A 17557-nucleotide genomic window follows, 5' to 3' on the forward strand; every position below is an offset into this window, starting at 1 on the left:
CACATGCATATATAGAATTAAAGGGAACACTTTTAACCTAATCTAATCTTTTGGGTTACAAGGAGTTCAGATACAATGCAGGTTTTACAACCAGCCACCACTTCCTGATTTTACTCCCAACTGAAGCCATTGGAATGTGAGATTTGGCAGGGTGTGAAATTGTCATTCTACTCGATTTTTTTGTTTCTAGCCAGCCAATTGGGTTAAAGTTGTCCCCAAAGTTTCAACAGATTCTCCATACAAGCCTGACTGAAAACTATATTTGGTTTGAAGTTTCTGCCATGGATTTTCATGTGACTGAAGAGGCCGATTCTCAGCCTGCATCTCTTTGGTTTGACATCCCATTACGCAGTGAGATCCAGAATGCAGCATTATTCCTCTTCTTTCTCTCTCAGCAACCACTCTGCCTCATCAATAAAACATTGGGACTCAAAGCATGTTGCAGTTTGATGGACAAGTTGTCGACATGCCAAATGAATGATAGCATGCTCCTCCCAGTCATAAACGTCAGTGCTATTATGCTTCAATAATAACTTCTTTGAACTGTTGTCTTTGTCCTGCCCTGGATCATTGGCTGCTTGATAGTTGACAGTACGGGATCTGCCAGGGAGACAGTTTTCAGATATCTAATCACAGTGTCCGGTCCATCTAACTTGCTTATGTAGGAGTTTTGCCTAAATGCATGTAGAGCTACCCTCAAACAAAGACATTAGGATTTGTTCAATAGTCCCCTCATTGATTCTGGAGGGTACTACATAAGCATTGCCATGGAATATCTCCAGCACTTTTGTGTTGCTGATCAACAGTACATGTTTCACTGCAGTAAAAGAGTGGTCATAACAACTGCTCTGTACACTAGAACTAAGTTGACTTGTGGAGGTCTTTGGTGTCAAACATTCACTGCTGTAGCTTGTAACAGGCTTAACTAGAGCAGTTAGTCCAGTGTTCGAGCTCCTTATCAATGGGAACCTTTTGAGAGTGGTAGCTACCTAGATATGGGAAGTACTCAACATAGTCTAGAGTTTTTCCTTCTACATACACGCAAGGTGAATATTTGGCTGGCCAGGTCCGGGTTGATATATGAGTTCTGTTTGGCCATATTCAAAGAAAGACTGAATTTCTTGAGGCAGAATTGAAAAGATTGGGAGTGGCTGGCAAATCTGGCGTGGCAATAAGAACATAAGAAATAGGAGCAGGAGTAGGCCATCTAGCCCTTCGAGCCTGCCCCGCCATTCAATAAGATCATGGCTGATCTGTCGCTGCTCAGTTCCACTTTCCCGCTTTCTCCCCATAACCCTTAATCCCCTCTCTTATCAAAAACCCATCAACCCGCGTCTTAAAAATATTTATCGAGGCAGCCTCCACCACTTCAACGGGCAGAGAATTCCAGAGATTCACCACCCTTTGAATGAAGAAGTTCCTCTTCAACTCCGTTCTAAACCGCCCCCCTTTTATCTTGAGGATGTGCCCCCTAGACCTACTGTCTTTTTTGAGCGGGAAGAGTCTCTCCTATCCATCCCATTCATCATCTTATACGTCTCAATGAGATCTCCCCTCATTCTTCTAAACTCTAACGAGTACAAGCCCAGTTTATTCAGCCTCTCCTCATAGCTCAACCCCCTCAACTCCGGTATCAGCCTAGTAAACCTCCTCTGCACTCCCTCCAAGGCCAAAATATCTTTGCGCAGGTGCGGCACCCAAAACCGCACACAGTACTCCAGCTGCGGCCTCACCAATGCCCTGTACAGCTGCAGCAAGACCTCCCTACTTTTATATTCAATCCCCCTCGCTATGAAGGCCAGCATCCCATTCGCCTTCCTGACCACCTGCTGCACCTGCAAGCTGGGTTTTTGCGACTCATGCACATAACATTGCAGTCAGTCACAAACTGTAGATCTTGTATGTCTGTGGTGGTCAGTTTAGTTTTGGCATGGAGGCGACTGAGGTTAAAGAGTATTTCATCTGGACGGTATTTAATATTGATACCAGAAGGCAGTTAATCTTTGATGTGGTAAATAGCCATTGTCAGGAAGACTGTAAATAGTATGACATGTTTGACTACAATTCATATTATGAAGATATTTGTTTTAGATCCCCCACTCAAAACAGATGTAATCGTACCATCATGAAGCAATTGCAAGATTGTGATGCAGAGGTACAGGAAAAAGGCAGCGGAATGGCACTAACCCATAACGCTTGTTTGGAGAGCTGGTGCAGACAAGATGGGCCAAATCTTTGGAGCACAATCCTCAGAGCCTCATGATTTTCAGAATTGACTATTGTCACATTCCTGAGTTAAGGGGCCGAGGGTGGTGTGTGTGACGAGGGCATGGGAGTTTGGGGGGGGGGTGCAGAGTGGTGATGGCAGTTATTCTTTCTCTCAAATTGATAGGAATAATGCCTGGAGACTTGATGTTGGCAAAAATCCACTAGCTCTAAGGACCTCAGTTGGAATACCATCAGCATAGCAGGTTTTGTTGTCTTCCATCTGTTTGATTGCTTTTTGCAGCCCTCCCATGGATGACAGTTCACCAATGGATTCTGCCACAGGGTACTCGGGATAGCCTGGAGATTATCAGCTGCCACAGTGGATTCATGGTTGAGGAGTTGTTCAAAATGGATTTTCCAGCACTGACAGATGGCACTGTTACCCTTAAAACAAATACCACTCATTGAATGAAGGGGATTTTGTCCATTTGACCTTGGCCTATATATAAAGGCCTAATGGTTTAAAAAAAATCTTTGCACGTCATGATAATTAGCATATTGTTAAGTCTTTCCCTTCCTCTACTACATGTCCTTTATCTTCTGAATCTGTCTTTGGGCGTCAATCTTCACCTGATGGAATGTTGCCTTCTTGAGTCATGACCTTGGGTAGAGTTGCCAAGCTTCATCAAGGTCAAAAGTAGAACCTTTCCTCAATATTTTCATTGGAGTCAAGGGTCAGAACATAAGCACTGTTGCAGTAAAAAAGTAGGGAAACTTTGTTACAACCTTACAGGACTTTGGTAAGACAAGACCTTGTGCACAGTTTCTGGTCTTGTGATTTAAGGTATACTTACAAAGGAGGCAGTCCGGAGAAGTTTCACAAAGTTGGTTTGAGAGAAAGGAAATGGTTGTTTTAGAGGAAAAGGTTGAGCAGGTTGTGCCTATGCTCCTCAAAGTTCAGAAGAATAAGAGGTGATTTTATTGAAACATAAGAATCTGAAAGGGCTTGTCAGGGTATATGCTGGGAGGATGTTCCCCTTATTAGGGAATCTAGAACTTAGGGGCATGTGTTAGAATAAAGGGTCTCCCATTTAAGATAGAGGTAAGGAGGAATTTCTTTGCTGAGATGGTTGTTAATTTTTAGAAATCCCTAGTCCAAAGAGCAGTGGGCAATGAGTCACTGAAAAGACTTAAGGCCATGTTTGACAGATTTTTGATCTTAAAGGAGTCAACAGCTAGAGCAGGGTAGGCAGCAAAGCAGGATTAAAGCCAGGATTGGATCAGCCATGATGTATTATTGAGTGGCAGAGCAGGTTTGAATAATGGAATGGCCTACTCCAGCTCCTATTTCTTACATATTGTTCTCATGATTAGAATCAAAATGGCCTGACCGTAGTTACTATGATTTCACAACTCAGCTCGAGGCAGAACCCTACTAGATGGAACCAAATTAAGGAAACAAAGGGAGGAGTTTTACTGGCACGTCCGCCCAAGGTTCATATGATCCCACTTGACGGAGAATGCCATTAAAGTTCTGGACAAAGTGTGAGATTTTATAGCCCAACATTGGTGGGAATTGTTGCAGGTGGTACAGGAACATTTGGAAAGCAATGGCTCTCCAAACTTTCCTGCCTGCCCGCAACGATATCCACTGGTGTTGGGACCAGAAAATCCCACCCATAATGTTGACCCACAGCTTTGATGATGATCCACACGGTGACCAGAAACAACGATTTTATTCCATTTGTCACGGCCTTGTGTTTACGTACACTGAGCTGCTGTATTAATAAAAAAAACTATTAGAAGTGTGGAACTGATTAGACAAGCATTTTGTACACAGTATTTTAATTAGTTTACTTGATATGGAAGAATGGCTACTGGTCTCTGGCACAGCTGCTTCTAGTGTTGGAGCAGAGGCAGATTCTCTTGGCATATCCAGAGCTGAAAGACCTTTAACAGACTGATCTGCAAAACAATTTTGTACCAGGAATATAACTCATTTTTTTTAAGCTTCACAACTGCAAACTATCATGAGAAACTGCACTAAATTTTAGCATTATATGTTGATATTTTAAACTTAGCTAAAAAAATTCTAATGAGTTTACTACGGGATTTGATTACAGTTTCTTGAGAACTCTCCATGCTGCTAGCATTTAAAATAAAATACTCAAACTCTAGTCACAAAAATTAAAAAAGGTTAAACTGATATGCCTTCCAAATATGTAATATGTTTTCACAAATTTTTATATACACTTAAAAGGAGTCAATACAAAAGCATTATTTTAAAATAAAAGCTGACTTAAGTTTTCAATTGAATGATTATTTGGAATAGCTTATTTAGAAAGCAGTCAAGCACTTCTTTGCTTAGTGAGTAAAGTGGCATTGTCCTGATTCAGTTTGATAAGCAATTACCAAATTAGTATTTGGGGTTTTTGGAGAACAGTTCCAATAATCTGCTTATATGTGCATTAAATTTACTACATTTAAAATAAAGCTCCTGCAAAATGAACGAGGAAAATAGACAGAAAATCCTCTCACCCCTACTATCTTTCCTCCCTCTAATCTGAAAAGGTACCAACATGTTTGATTGTGGATGCTGCTCCGTTTTGCCAAATGTTATCCAGTGCCTCTCCCAAATTGACAATTTGTGATGCATGAGCTATGGTAGTAATTTTCAGCAGGTTGTCTGCCCACAGGAGGCATTACTGCAAAGCCCAATCTCCTGCTACACAATCCTGCTCATCAGTGCATATTTTCCAGCAGTAGTTATAGATCACAGTGACACAGAGGGAACAGCACGGTAGCACAGTGCTCAGCACTGCTGCCTCACAGTGCTAGTGATCTGGGTTCAATTCTGGTCTTGGATGACTGTCTATGTGGTGTTTGCATGCTCTCCCTGTGTCTGTGTGGGTTTCCTCTGGGTGCTCCGGTTTCCTCCCAAAGGTAGGTTGATTGGCCATGCTAAATTGCCACTATGCGTCCCAAATTGTTGGGAGGATTAGCAGGGTAAATGCGTGGGGTTACAGGATTAGTGTCTGGGTAAGATGCTCTATCAGAGTGTCTGTGCAGAGTCAATAGGCTGAATGACTTCTGTCTGTACTTCAGAGATTCTATGAATATGATTAGGGGCAAGAACACTGTCCAATTTTACTTCTGACTTCTTTCAATCACAGGAGCATAACTATGGGCACACTTACATTAGACTCGACATGCTGTGCAAACTCAATACAAGCAGCTTGAGTTCATACTGAAGAACAAAAATGTGCGAAGTTCTCCCTCAGCGTTAGCTGTCGGACGCAAAACAAAAGTCAGCAGCCTGCTGATGCACTTTAAAAAATCTACCAATCAAACTAAAATCTTTACTCTGTTTAAAACATTTTACTAGTTTTGTCATCTCTAGAAATTTGTGGAGAAACGTTAAGTAAGAATCCCAGCTGAAACGTTGCCCTATCTTTCTCTTTCAGATCCTGGATGACCTGCTGCACATTTTTCATATTTTCTGTTTTTGTTTCCGATTTTCATTGCTTATGGTTTTTAATTTGCATTTTGTCTGCTTTTCACTTTTGGTGCTAATGCTGTGACAACAGAAGCTGCTGTCATTTAGCAAACTGAATATTTACTTCGCACAGATTTGCAGAAAACGCATAGGAGTCAATCCTGATGATTGCCGATTCGTGTGCACATTCCTTGCAATTGAATTGCAACCTCCGCCAAGAGGTTGTGTTTGTGTGTCTCTGTCAGAGACACGCAAACACACATTTGTACGCAACGCTGAACCAGTTTGTAGCGGATATCTGTCACTACAGGAAATGTCGCTCTATGTTATCTTACAGGAAAGATAAGTTATTTCATAAGCCGGCACTGCTAGCAGGAAGCTGTGCTCTCAGGGAGCACTGGTCAGAGAGCTGGGAGCGCGATGCTCAATCTCTAATTTGTGCTCCTTGCTAACCCACCATTTTGCACAAAGTACAGAATCACTTTTGGGTAAACTGAAAATTCCGGAAGTGATCAGCTCATTACGCTATACCACAGCTCTTTTTGCTTTGCATGCACTAACCGGTGAGAATTGTGGACTGTATGATACAACAACTGATCGACAGATGGTCCAAATTAATTTAGCCACCATAGTAAAACTGTGCGTTATTTAAGTTAAATTATTAGCAACTGTATGGTGGCATATTGTACACCAATGTGCTGTCAGAATGGTAGGGATAGATTTGCACTGACAAGTTTTCGCTCTGGGTTGTCCTACAGAAGAGCGCACAGAGACTTGAGTTCCTTCCTTATAGAGGGGAAAGTTAAATTGTTACTCCTGCTTCCTTCCTAGAAAAGTTACAGATCAGCATTTGATTTCTAGAAGCAGGTCATCTGCTTGTCCTCTCAGCTAAATACCATCGAGATGCAGGATTATGATGTCAATAAGACACCAAGAGGGAAAAAAATAGAATATTGTATTTCTACAAAACTGGTTGTTAAGTATGTGGAAATTACTACATTTTTTAAAATTTGTTTCGTTTCCATTCCATAGTTGGAAGCTTTCAGTTGTCATTGTCTAATTGCATAGTCCATGCAAGTGTCTAAGTATTCCTGTGGCGGTTTTGTAGAAATTGTGTGACTTTATTTGAGATTTTTAAGTAACATTTTTGAACTTGGGATTTTCCCTCTTAATTTTTATAAAAGACAAAACCTTGAACTTTATTCAAATGTTGTGAAGCTTCCAAGCCTGATTTCATAGCAATAGCTTGATATCCTTTGTGAGAATATCATAGAAATGTTGAAACATCCTATTGCATTTTCTGCACAAAACAGAGGAGGAGAGGAGGTGGGGTGGTGGCCATTAGTTTTATTTGTTAAAATGACTTTATTGCATTTTACTATCTTGGAAACCTCATCCTAAGCTAACCACATCAGTAAAACAAAACTAGTGGACTTAATACACAAGTTTGGCATTAAAAGCTGTTTTGAAAGCAGCTAGCCAAATAAATCTTTTGTCTAATGCACAGTTAAAAAACACAACAGTAAAACTATATTATATCTTTGCACACACCAGAAGAACAATGATATAAAAATATGTAAAACAATTACATTACAAACTATTTTCAGCGTCATAGCTTTTTTTGTAGATTCTTTTCTATTACTCAAAATATTGCTTCATGCACATTTTTCCTCAAGTGATTAAATTTTGAGCTCTTAAAACTAGCTACAATCTTATACAATCCCTCCCTATGAACATGCTTCATGTGACCATTGACCAGAAACTGAATTGGACAAGCCGTATGAACACTGAGATTGCAACAGTGGGTCAGAATTCTGTACAAGAGTAACTCACCTCCTGACTCCCAAAACCTGTTCACCATCTACAAGGCACAAGTCCACAATGTGATGGAATGCTCTCCAATTGCCTCAATGAATGCAGCTCCAATACCATTCAAGAAGCTTGACAGCATTCAAGGAAAAACAGCCCACCACTGATGCACAGTGGCAGCAGTCTGTACCATCTTCAAGATGCACTACAGCAACTCACCAAGACAAATTCGACAGCAATTTCCAAACCTGTGACCTCTACTGTCCAGAGGGACAAGGGCAGCAGACGCATGGGAACATCACCATCTGCAAGTTCCCCTTCTATCCACACACATTCCTGATTTGGAAATATATTGTTCCTGATCTGTTGCAGGATCAAAAGCTGGAACTCTGGAATCCCTTCTCAGCAGCACTGTGGCTGTACCTGAACCTGGTGAACTGTAGCAGTTCAAGAAGGTGGCTCACCACAATCTTCCCAAGTGCAATTAGGGATGGGCAAAAAATGTCAGTCTTGCCAGCGACATCCACATCCATGAGAGAATAAAAAATAAATTTAAAGGGAAGCTGGGAGAGACTGGGGAGACCTTTAGCAGTGGGAAACCTGAAAACACAGGACCTCATTACTTAATGGTAAGACTTTTTTAGTCTCCATTTCTCACCCAGCAGCTGGGCACATTGAATTCTGGTTGGTTATCAGGCTTTCAGGCAAGGTGAATGGTCATAGTCAATAACTGTAGGGAAAGGAGGGACAGATCACAGTGGTGGGAATGGGGAGATCATTGGGGGATGATCACCAAATGATGGAAAGATCAGCATCAGATAAGGATGGGGAGAATTTGTTTCCTGGCAGCATGGCTTCTGAGATCGAAGTGAAGCAATGTTGCTCCTCCTAGCCCGCAAACAATGCTGGTATAGCACTTACCTCCTGGAGGCAGAAGTTCCAAGCTCAATTTTGATTCCAGAGTTCCTGAGCTCTGGGAAACTCGGCCTGCAGTTTTGCTTAAATATCATTAAAAGGTGACCCGCTTCTCAAGAATAGGTGAATGACCTGTTTTACAAATTATTTGATTAAGCCGGAAGTAGGTGCATTCATGGTGGGTTGTGGGCAGGTCTCTCTTTATTAAGAACTAACACTCACACCCCCCTCCCCCACCCACCTACTTCATAGCCCAACGATGGCACATCAGACTGTCAATTATTTTCTGCAACTGTGATATTACTAGGTTATCCATTTCCCTTCATCTCAACTTTGAAAAAGACAAGTGGTGCAGTTGACACAGTGCAGAGGATGACACTACGGTTAGCACTGCTGCCTCACAGTGCTAGGAACCCCGGTTCGATTCCTGACTTGGGTCACTGTCTGTGTGGAGTTTTCACGTTCTCCCTATGTCTACATGGGTTTCCTCCAGGTGCTCCGGTTTTCTTCCACAGTCCGAAAGATGTGCTGGTTAGGTGCATTGACTGAACAGGTGCCACAGTATAGCAACTACGGGAATTTCACAGTAACCTCATTATTGTGTTAATGTAAGCCTTAATTATGACTAATAAATGTACTTTACTTCAGAAAGGAAGAGGGATTTGTTTTTTTTTTAAACAATGATATAAAGTGATATTTTTCCCTTCCATCTGATCTGCATATTTAAAGGCACAATATTAAAATTATATTACACTGTCAATCCCAAACTGTACAAATTATTGAAAATAATGTGTTTTGAAATGATCATCAATTGATCAGAATGCAATGTCTGATTTTCTAAATTGTTAACAACAAAATCCTTAGTTATTGATAACTAGTGCTGTTTTCAAATAGTTACTTCAAAACAAGCATGTAATCAATTCAATATCATAATGATGAAAGCTCAGAGTATCATAAATATAAGAAATATAAAGGTGCCATTTCAATGCAAGACCAATATAATGCATGCCATTGCTGTACCTATTAACCCACACATTGAATATCTTTCAAAAAAAAAACCCAACTCTTTCTGTTTTGTTTCAATTAGGCACATTTACTCAAGTGAAAGTTACTTACTGGTTTTAAAATACAAACAACTTGGAATCGATCAACTTTCAGTTTAAAGTTTATTTATTAATGTCACAGGTAGACTTATATCAACACTGCAATGAAGTTACTGTGAAAATCCCCTTGACACCACACTCTGGCACTTGTTTGGATATACAGAGAGAGAATTTAGCATGGCCAATGCACCTTACCAGCACATCTTTTGGACTGTGGGAGAAAACCAGAGCAACCAAAAGAAACCCAAACAGACACGGGGAGAACATGCAGGCTGTGCACAGATAGTGACCCAAGCCGGGAATTGAACCCGGGTCTCTGGTGCTGTGAGGCAGCAGTGTTAACCATTGTGTCGCCATGCCACCCTTCAACTGTTGTGTCTTATCACAAGTTACTTCGCCAAAGGTTAAAAATTGCCTAACTAGAAAACACATGGAATCGCCACATGTTGAAACAGACTTGGTTGTGACACAAAGATGAACTCATTTCAAATCCTTACCAGTGTCTCTCTGATCTCCAATTCTGTCCAAAATGTTGAAGGAGATGTCAAGATATTCCCTCTGAATAGCACTAACAGCAATCTTCCTTTGCTTTTTCTGCCGTGGAACAATCTGGATTTTGAATTCTGTTTCTTCACCACTTTCATCTTTTTGGTCAGTATCCTTATCGGTAGACAGCTCTGTGCTTGACTTTTCATTCTGTTCAATTTCTGTAGGAAGTTTGAGATATACCGTTTTAACCACAGGGCTTGGTAATGGGCTTTCCAATTTAATGTCATCTCTATGAAACTCATCAGTGTCATCCTGTGATATTTCCAGCACAGCAGATGACTTCTTGAGGTTTTCCCGTTTCTGTTTAAGAGTTAGTGGGCTCTCACAACCAGAACACTTGGAATTTTTCTGTGGTGTGAGATTTTCAAAGTCTTTTCCATCTGCGAGAGCTATTGACAAAATGTTCTCAGTATCTAGTAAAGATGTATTACCAAAATCCAGACATTTTGAGTCTTTTGAGCAATCCTCAACATTGACTTTTACAACTGGTGTGACATTCAAGCTCAGTGATGCAGTATTGTGAGTTACTGAGTTAGCTTTTCCATTTGGTTTGTTGTTAGGGGTATTCTGCATTTCATATTCCTCATCACTCTCTACGATTCTGAGAGGAGGGAGAGGCACAAAAACCAGTGAATCACTATCAGAACTTGATAGAATTGACTGCTTCTCATGGGCAGATGATGAATCAGAAGATAAGTCAATCAGATTGCTTTCTTCTTTATGGAAGGAAAGATGTTTCTCAGGAGATTCAAGTTTAGTTTCAAATGTTTCTGTGCAACTGAGTCTGACTTCTGGTATTACCGGACGCTTCCCTTCTTGAGCGTTTTCCGCAGATGAGGACCTTTCCTGAAGTTCTCCAATTTCTGCACTAACAGACAAATCCAGCTCTGGTCTTCTATACATGCTTTCCATCTGAGGATAGCAGGAAGGAAAGCTTGGGTGTCTTGCAGATTCACATCTATCCAGACATGACTTTCTGCGATGCTCATCTAAAGAGTATAGGACAGAATCTGCATTTCCTATGTCAAGTGACTGCTGCTTATTTGCGTACATTCTTTTCTTTTGAGCAACGCTCTCCTGCAATTGTGGAGATGTACCACAGCGCATGAAACTGTCTGGCAAAAGACTGGAATCTCTGTATTCTGACAGCTCTATCTCTGAGCCTAAAGGAAAAAAAGCAATAAGGTTACAAAAGGAATTCACACATGCAATTTCAATTAGATCCAATAAAATTCACAATCATACATCATTAGTTAAAAAAATGATAAAATGCACAAATCATACCAACATTGTCACCACATTAAATAACATTGACAGAGCTGTCAGGTACTAAACTAAAATATTGTGGGTGCTATCTACAGGTATTTAAAATTTAACTTCATTTACTTATGAATTTGTATTCATCCCAATTGAAGGTACAAATAGATATGGATGAACTGATTCATTCTTTATCCACCAGTGATGCAACAATATTAAGAATTACCATTCCAAGCTTTCAGGGCCATAGAATCTAAACAGAAACATAGGGCAGCACAGTAGCACAGTGGTTAGCACTGCTGCCTCACAGCGCCAGGGACCTGGGTTCAACTCCTGTGGGTCACTGTCTGTGTGGAGTCTGCACATTCTCCCCATGACTGTCTGGGTTTCGTCCAGGTGCTCCAGTTTCCTCCTGATAGACGTGCTGATTAGGTGCATTGGCTATGCTAAATTCTCCCTCAGTGTACATGAACAGGTGCCATAGTGTGCTGACTAAGGGATTTTAACATCACTGCAATGTTAATGTAAAGCTGCCTTGTGACCATAATAAATAAACTTTAAACTTAAAATAGGACATGCCAAGCAAATAACAAATGTAAGTTTTTTGAGATGTGGGGGTTTTGGGCCCTGACCATTGGTTAGAAATCCTGATATAGGCCATTGTGGTAGGAGAGACATTAACCTATTTATTTTTGGAAATCCGGTGGATTTTGGAATTGGTCAGCCCCACCGTGCTGTTGCTGTTCAGTGCATAAGCAGATGGGGGTATTACCCTGATGATTTTCTAAAACATTTTTTTGGGAATGTGGATAACAATGGCACAGACAGGCAGATCTTTAATATCAAACAACTTGACAAATCACCCCATTCTGCCTGAAAATTACACTGGTCATGTTTTAACTATACTTACCTACTTGCACGTGCAGGAAATAGGAGCACAGCAAGGTCAAAGGTGCTTCAGTGATTTCCTGACAGGTGTGCACAGGATGAGATGCCCGCAAAATCACAGGCTTCCCACACTGCTGGCATGTAATGATTAATTACCTCTGACAGCCATATGCTTCTCCCATGAAAGAATATTGGAAACTTACTCTTCTGTGCATTCATCTCGACTGGCTGATATTTTACCGATTTACTCCCCCCTATCCTCTTCAGCCTTGCAAAGAAAGTTTGGGGTTCCTTGTTGCAAGCTCCAGTTGGGGTGTCGTGTACATCTGATTCATCAAATACACTATCTTCTTCTGGCCAAGGGGGAGAAAGAAGAAGCATCAACAAGCATTTCTAAATATTAAAAACACTTTAATAACTGTGTGCAGTTGCAGAAATTGCTTACATAGGAATCAAACAGTCAAAGAAATAGTGCTTTCTTGTTTAAAATGCAAGATGGCTTTATGCCATCAGTCTCCACATATGTACCAATATACAGTGTTATGGAATAATAAAATGTACAGTGCCCATGTGTTCTATTGGTAAACTCCCTAATAATTATCTAGGGTGTAGGTATTTTCCTCCAAGGGGAGAATTAAATCATGCTAAAGACAAATTAGATAGACTTATTTCAGGAAATAAATTTTGTGTTGCAGCAGATGAATAATTTGTTACAGGACATATGCTTTCTCCATGTTTGTCAGGAAGAAGTTGACTTTGGGCCCTTGGCCCTCATAATTCTCCACTTTCATGTCATTTTTGGGCCAGCTGTAGACTAACTGAAGAGTCTGATTGCTGTGATTAGCCAGCAACTCCATTATCTTTGTATCATGCAACTATCAGGTTGGCATTGGCGGAAGTCCTGAAACAGATCACCAGCCTGTGATTGCAACCTGAGAATGTCAATGAGTAGGAAGGCACGAAGAGATTAGAACAATTGGGCAGGAGGAAAAATAGTTAAAAGCATATGTTGAAAGCTGTACTGTTCTGAAGCAAGATAATCACAGTTTTATTATACCAAACGTAATACATTCAGGCCTTAAACTCCAAGGTCTATCAATATTAAAAAAACTTCAACTCAAATCAAAAAGTACAAGCTCATGTTTGCTTTATCCTTTGTAAAAGTAAACAAATGTTAATTATGGTTTACCTTACCTTTTTCTTTCTCACTGTATTTGCTTATATTACTATTATCACTGTAAAGGGGTCCAGCAGTTGGATGGGGTTTACAGCTGTGGTATTGTGCATTAAGCGTATTAATCGTGATATAGATCAGATGCAGTACAATCTTACTGGTTTCAGAGTCTCTGTAGGGATACTAGAAATAAAATAAAGAATGTTAGTGCAATAATTTTCTAATAACTATATAATGCCTATATTCTAAAATAAATGTATTATTTTTCCCCCGTTTCTTTTTCATTGCAGAAGCTACTTGCTCACGTTGTAGACTTGAAAGAAGAGTATAGGATGATGGAAAGTCCTTCCTCTCCATGTTATTTATGCTGTGTAAAAAGAATGGTCAGCTCAAATGTTTGAGAAACTCGACTCCGCAACTTTCTCTTCCCATAGTAATGTACGCATTTATAATTTACTCCTTTGTTGTCAAACTAATTTTCTACTAAAGTGACAAGTTGACCAATAAGCCCACATAACATTATATGCCTTAGAAGAACCATCAACTTGACAGCTTTCTGAAAATCCAACAATATTAGATATTAGCAGATGTCTTTTGATTTTGCTATTTCTTCCAAAAACTGCCTAGATTTGTGAGGCAAAATCTACTTCTAAAATCATAATAGGTTCCCTTATAACCAGTATCATTTTCATGAGTTAGCATTGCATGAAGCACTCTTTGCCTTCTCTCCACCACAAGTTTCTACTTCACGTCTGCTCATTATTTTTAAACACTGTACCAGGATTATGCAAGACGCTGGTTAATGCTACTAATGCAATCCCTTAATTTGTGGCAATCCTGAAATTATTGACCATTAATTTCCTCAGTTATTTATTTTAACATTCAAGAGTGTTTTGAAAATTGACTGGTGCCTTGCAGATGAGTTCTTTCTTCAAATTCAGAAACCTAGGAGAAGAATTAACTCTCATAACTGAGAACATATGAAGGCTGAAAAGTGAGAACCACAGGCCCAGATTTTGTGGTTAAAACGATGGCAACATTTTTAGGGTCCACCATCATTATTCTGTGAAACCAACAACAATTTCTGAACCGGGATTTTACCAGCCTGCCCACCACAGGAATTGGAGTGGGCGAGGGGCAGACAATGAAAAGGTCTGTTGACCTGGGGTGGCAATTTACAGTTGTGGGATGAGCGAGGCTGTAAAATCCCACCCGTGGTGTCTGCAAATGTGCAGTTAAAAGTTATAATCCAGAAGCTTCTGTCAATGCTTCCTCATTCCTTCACAGGACGCGCTGTTAAAGTCCTCACACATGAAAGTCACCTAGAAAGCACTATAGTTATTATAAAAACCTTGAAAATGTTTTGTCTTATGAGGAGTAATGAGTTTCTAAACTGTATACTAATTCATAAGCACTTCTGAACAATCTCTCTGGCTTTAAAAAGCTAACTCTCAGCTTGTGGAAAATCAATGTTTTGATTTGTAAGGACTGAAATGTCCCACCCATTGACTCCATCTATACTTCCCATTGCCTCGGAAAAGCAGCCAGCATAATTAAGGACCACACACATCCCAGACATGCTCTCTTCAACCTTCTTCTGTCGGGAAAAAGATACAAAAGTCTGAGATCATGTACCAACTGACTCAAGAACAGCCTCTTCCCTGCAGCCATCAGACTTTTGAATGGACCTACCTCGCACTAAGTTGATCCTTTTCTATACCCTAGCAATGACTGGATCAATATATTCTGCAATCTAGCCTTTCCTTCTCGATGAATGCTATGCTTTGTCTGTAAAGCTTGCAAAAAACAATACTTTTCACTGTATACTAATACATGTGACAATAAAAATCAAATCAAATCACATTATCATAAACCTTAATCTCATGTGTATGTCCAAACTTCTATTCTGCTTTCTGTAAAATTGCCAAAGAAAATGAATGTTAAAACGTGCTTGTTACTTTCTGGTTTGCTTTCAGTGAGAATTCTTTCTTGGGATTAACCAATTAATCTGTTTGAACACCAATGATGTGATTCTCATGTCCATTTCAAAACTGTGGTCGAGGAGATTTAAAAATGGTGACCAGGACCTGATTCTGGGATTCCAAAACTTATTCCTGTCGTGTGGGACTTTAACGTCTGTGGGATAAGGTTGCAGATAAAGAGTTCATGTGCAGCAATACCACCTCTGACTACCCTGTTGCAATGGTGGGCATTTTAGATACCCCTCTACTTGGACCCATTTTGTTAGAAGACATGATTCACAACAAAGCGGTGAACCATGGGGAAAGCTGCATCTGGAGTCAGGAACCTTTTGGCAGCTAAGGTTTAAAAGGTGTTGATAACTTCTCATATCATAATGCAATGGTGTATGCCCAGTTAAATATGTTTTTAACACTGTGATTAATGAAAGGGATTTATTCTTAGAAGTTAAATGGTCATTAAATTGACTAGCATTATGAAAATATTCAGATGCATTATCCAGTGAATAAAGTATGACATTCAACTGTAGTGAAATTAAGATTTTAAATCTCAATTCTCCCATCAGTTGGCAAATTGTTCCAAGACTTCAAAACTTTAATGTGTTCAGCTCTATAGGCTTTGCTGATACTACACTTTGGAATCCCATCATGAACACTTGGCTGGGCTCCAAGCCCACTAATAGATTTCTTGAGTCAGGTTGCTGATACAGCTGTTAACGAAGTTGTGGGCTTTGTTTTGATTGCCAGTTTTATAAGCAATAGGATTGAATATTTTGAAGAGGTTTTTAAGTGGCTCTTTGTTTATTGTGATAGTTTTACAAGCATATGACTGGATTAATTTTTTTCAAGTGGAGTTTGAATGGTTGTATTTGACTGACAGTTTTATAAGCTTATAGGTGTTTTGAAGAGGTTTTGAATGGTTGTTTATTTTTTAGTTTCACGAGCATCTGAGAGTCTTCCCAATGTTATGATAGAGCACGAGTTCTGTCTACAGTAAACACTGGGTGAATGGGGTATGGAGACCTTATGAAAGGGTTGGGTGTGAGCGGGAGGGGCGAGAATTGTGAAGGCTAGGTTTCTTAATACTCATTTATAGAACTAAGCCTCTGTCCCAGTGAATGGAGGCAGGCCTTGTAACTTACCTATCTCACTTGTCTCGATTCCCAACCCAGTCCTGCTTCCAGAGGCAGGGTTCCAACTCCAGATTGGCCCCATCATTCTGCCATGAAATTAGCGTGGATGGACATTATGAGGCAGCAGGCAGGACCAAAATGGTGGGTAATGACCCAACTCATGACTCCCATCTTGAGGTTTAAAATCCAAACCCAGAGATCCCAGGTATAAGAGGACATTGTAATGAAGAAAAGTTCAAAATGACACCTTTTCACCAGAACTGAGCAGGCTAATGGGATCAGATAGAAACTTTCAGAAATATGAAAGGCTTTAAGAGTGAAAGCTTGCTCCTACAGTTTTTGAAACATTAATATGAAAGCACGGACCACAAGAATGTAAGAAAACCAAGGAGAATCATTTTCATTCAAATCATTTTATAACATGGAGCAATTTACTAACAATAACATGAGGCAGTGTCGTGAACATAAATTTAAAAAGGTATTTGGATAAATGCATTGAAAGGAGAAATATTAAACAGTAGAAAATATATTGGATAGATTAATAAGAATTTAGCATCAGCACATATATTATGGGGTAAATGGTCTTCTGCATTCTTCCTCAATGATTTATAGTTTTTCATCAATGCTACATTAGTCTCATTAAAAAACACTAAAATTCACTAATATCCTTCACAAAATGAAGCATGCCAAAGCTATCAAGTTCGGTCTTAATATGATGTCAGTCCCGCAATATGTTGTTGATTTTTTGAGTTGGCCTAGAAAGCCACTCAGTTATAAAACTATTACAAATCTGAAATCCATCCCAAAAGTCAGATTAGTAAATACTTAGTTAGTCCCAGCCCAGTCTATTTTGCAAAAGGTTCCTCACCAATATCCAGGAGTGGGGGTTCACGTGGTAAGTATTGTCCCTAATGCTAATCAAGCTACTCAAGCAAAAACCTGACACACGCACAAAATGATACCCATCACCCTGACACCTAATATCCCTTAGCTGTGGGTATATAAAGTCCCACTAACAGGACAGTAGCAGGCATTTGTCTATCTCA

The 17557-nt window shown here is 39.9% G+C and overlaps 1 protein-coding gene across 7 annotated transcripts in view; it reads right to left on the minus strand.

Annotated features, from left to right (window-relative positions):
• Positions 1 to 17557, minus strand: part of unc79 (unc-79 homolog, NALCN channel complex subunit) — a 163136-nt gene that overhangs the window by 44526 nt on the left and 101053 nt on the right. For 5 of the 7 annotated variants that reach the window (XM_080202363.1, XM_080202362.1, XM_080202364.1 and 2 more), the window contains 4 exons: positions 13420 to 13582; positions 12429 to 12578; positions 10029 to 11243; positions 4066 to 4173 (listed from right to left, as the gene is read on the minus strand). In XM_080202363.1, coding sequence (XP_080058489.1) covers positions 4066 to 4173; positions 10029 to 11243; positions 12429 to 12578; positions 13420 to 13582 — 1636 coding nt within the window. The remainder of the gene's footprint in view (positions 1 to 4065; positions 4174 to 10028; positions 11244 to 12428; positions 12579 to 13419; positions 13583 to 17557) is intronic. The other 2 variants (XM_080202365.1, XM_080202361.1) reach the window with 1 other exon arrangement.

Source organism: Carcharhinus amblyrhynchos, chromosome 14 (assembly GCF_965287045.1).
Source record: "Carcharhinus amblyrhynchos chromosome 14, sCarAmb.v2.hapA, whole genome shotgun sequence".
In the NCBI taxonomy this organism is placed as follows: Eukaryota; Metazoa; Chordata; class Chondrichthyes; order Carcharhiniformes; family Carcharhinidae; genus Carcharhinus; species Carcharhinus amblyrhynchos.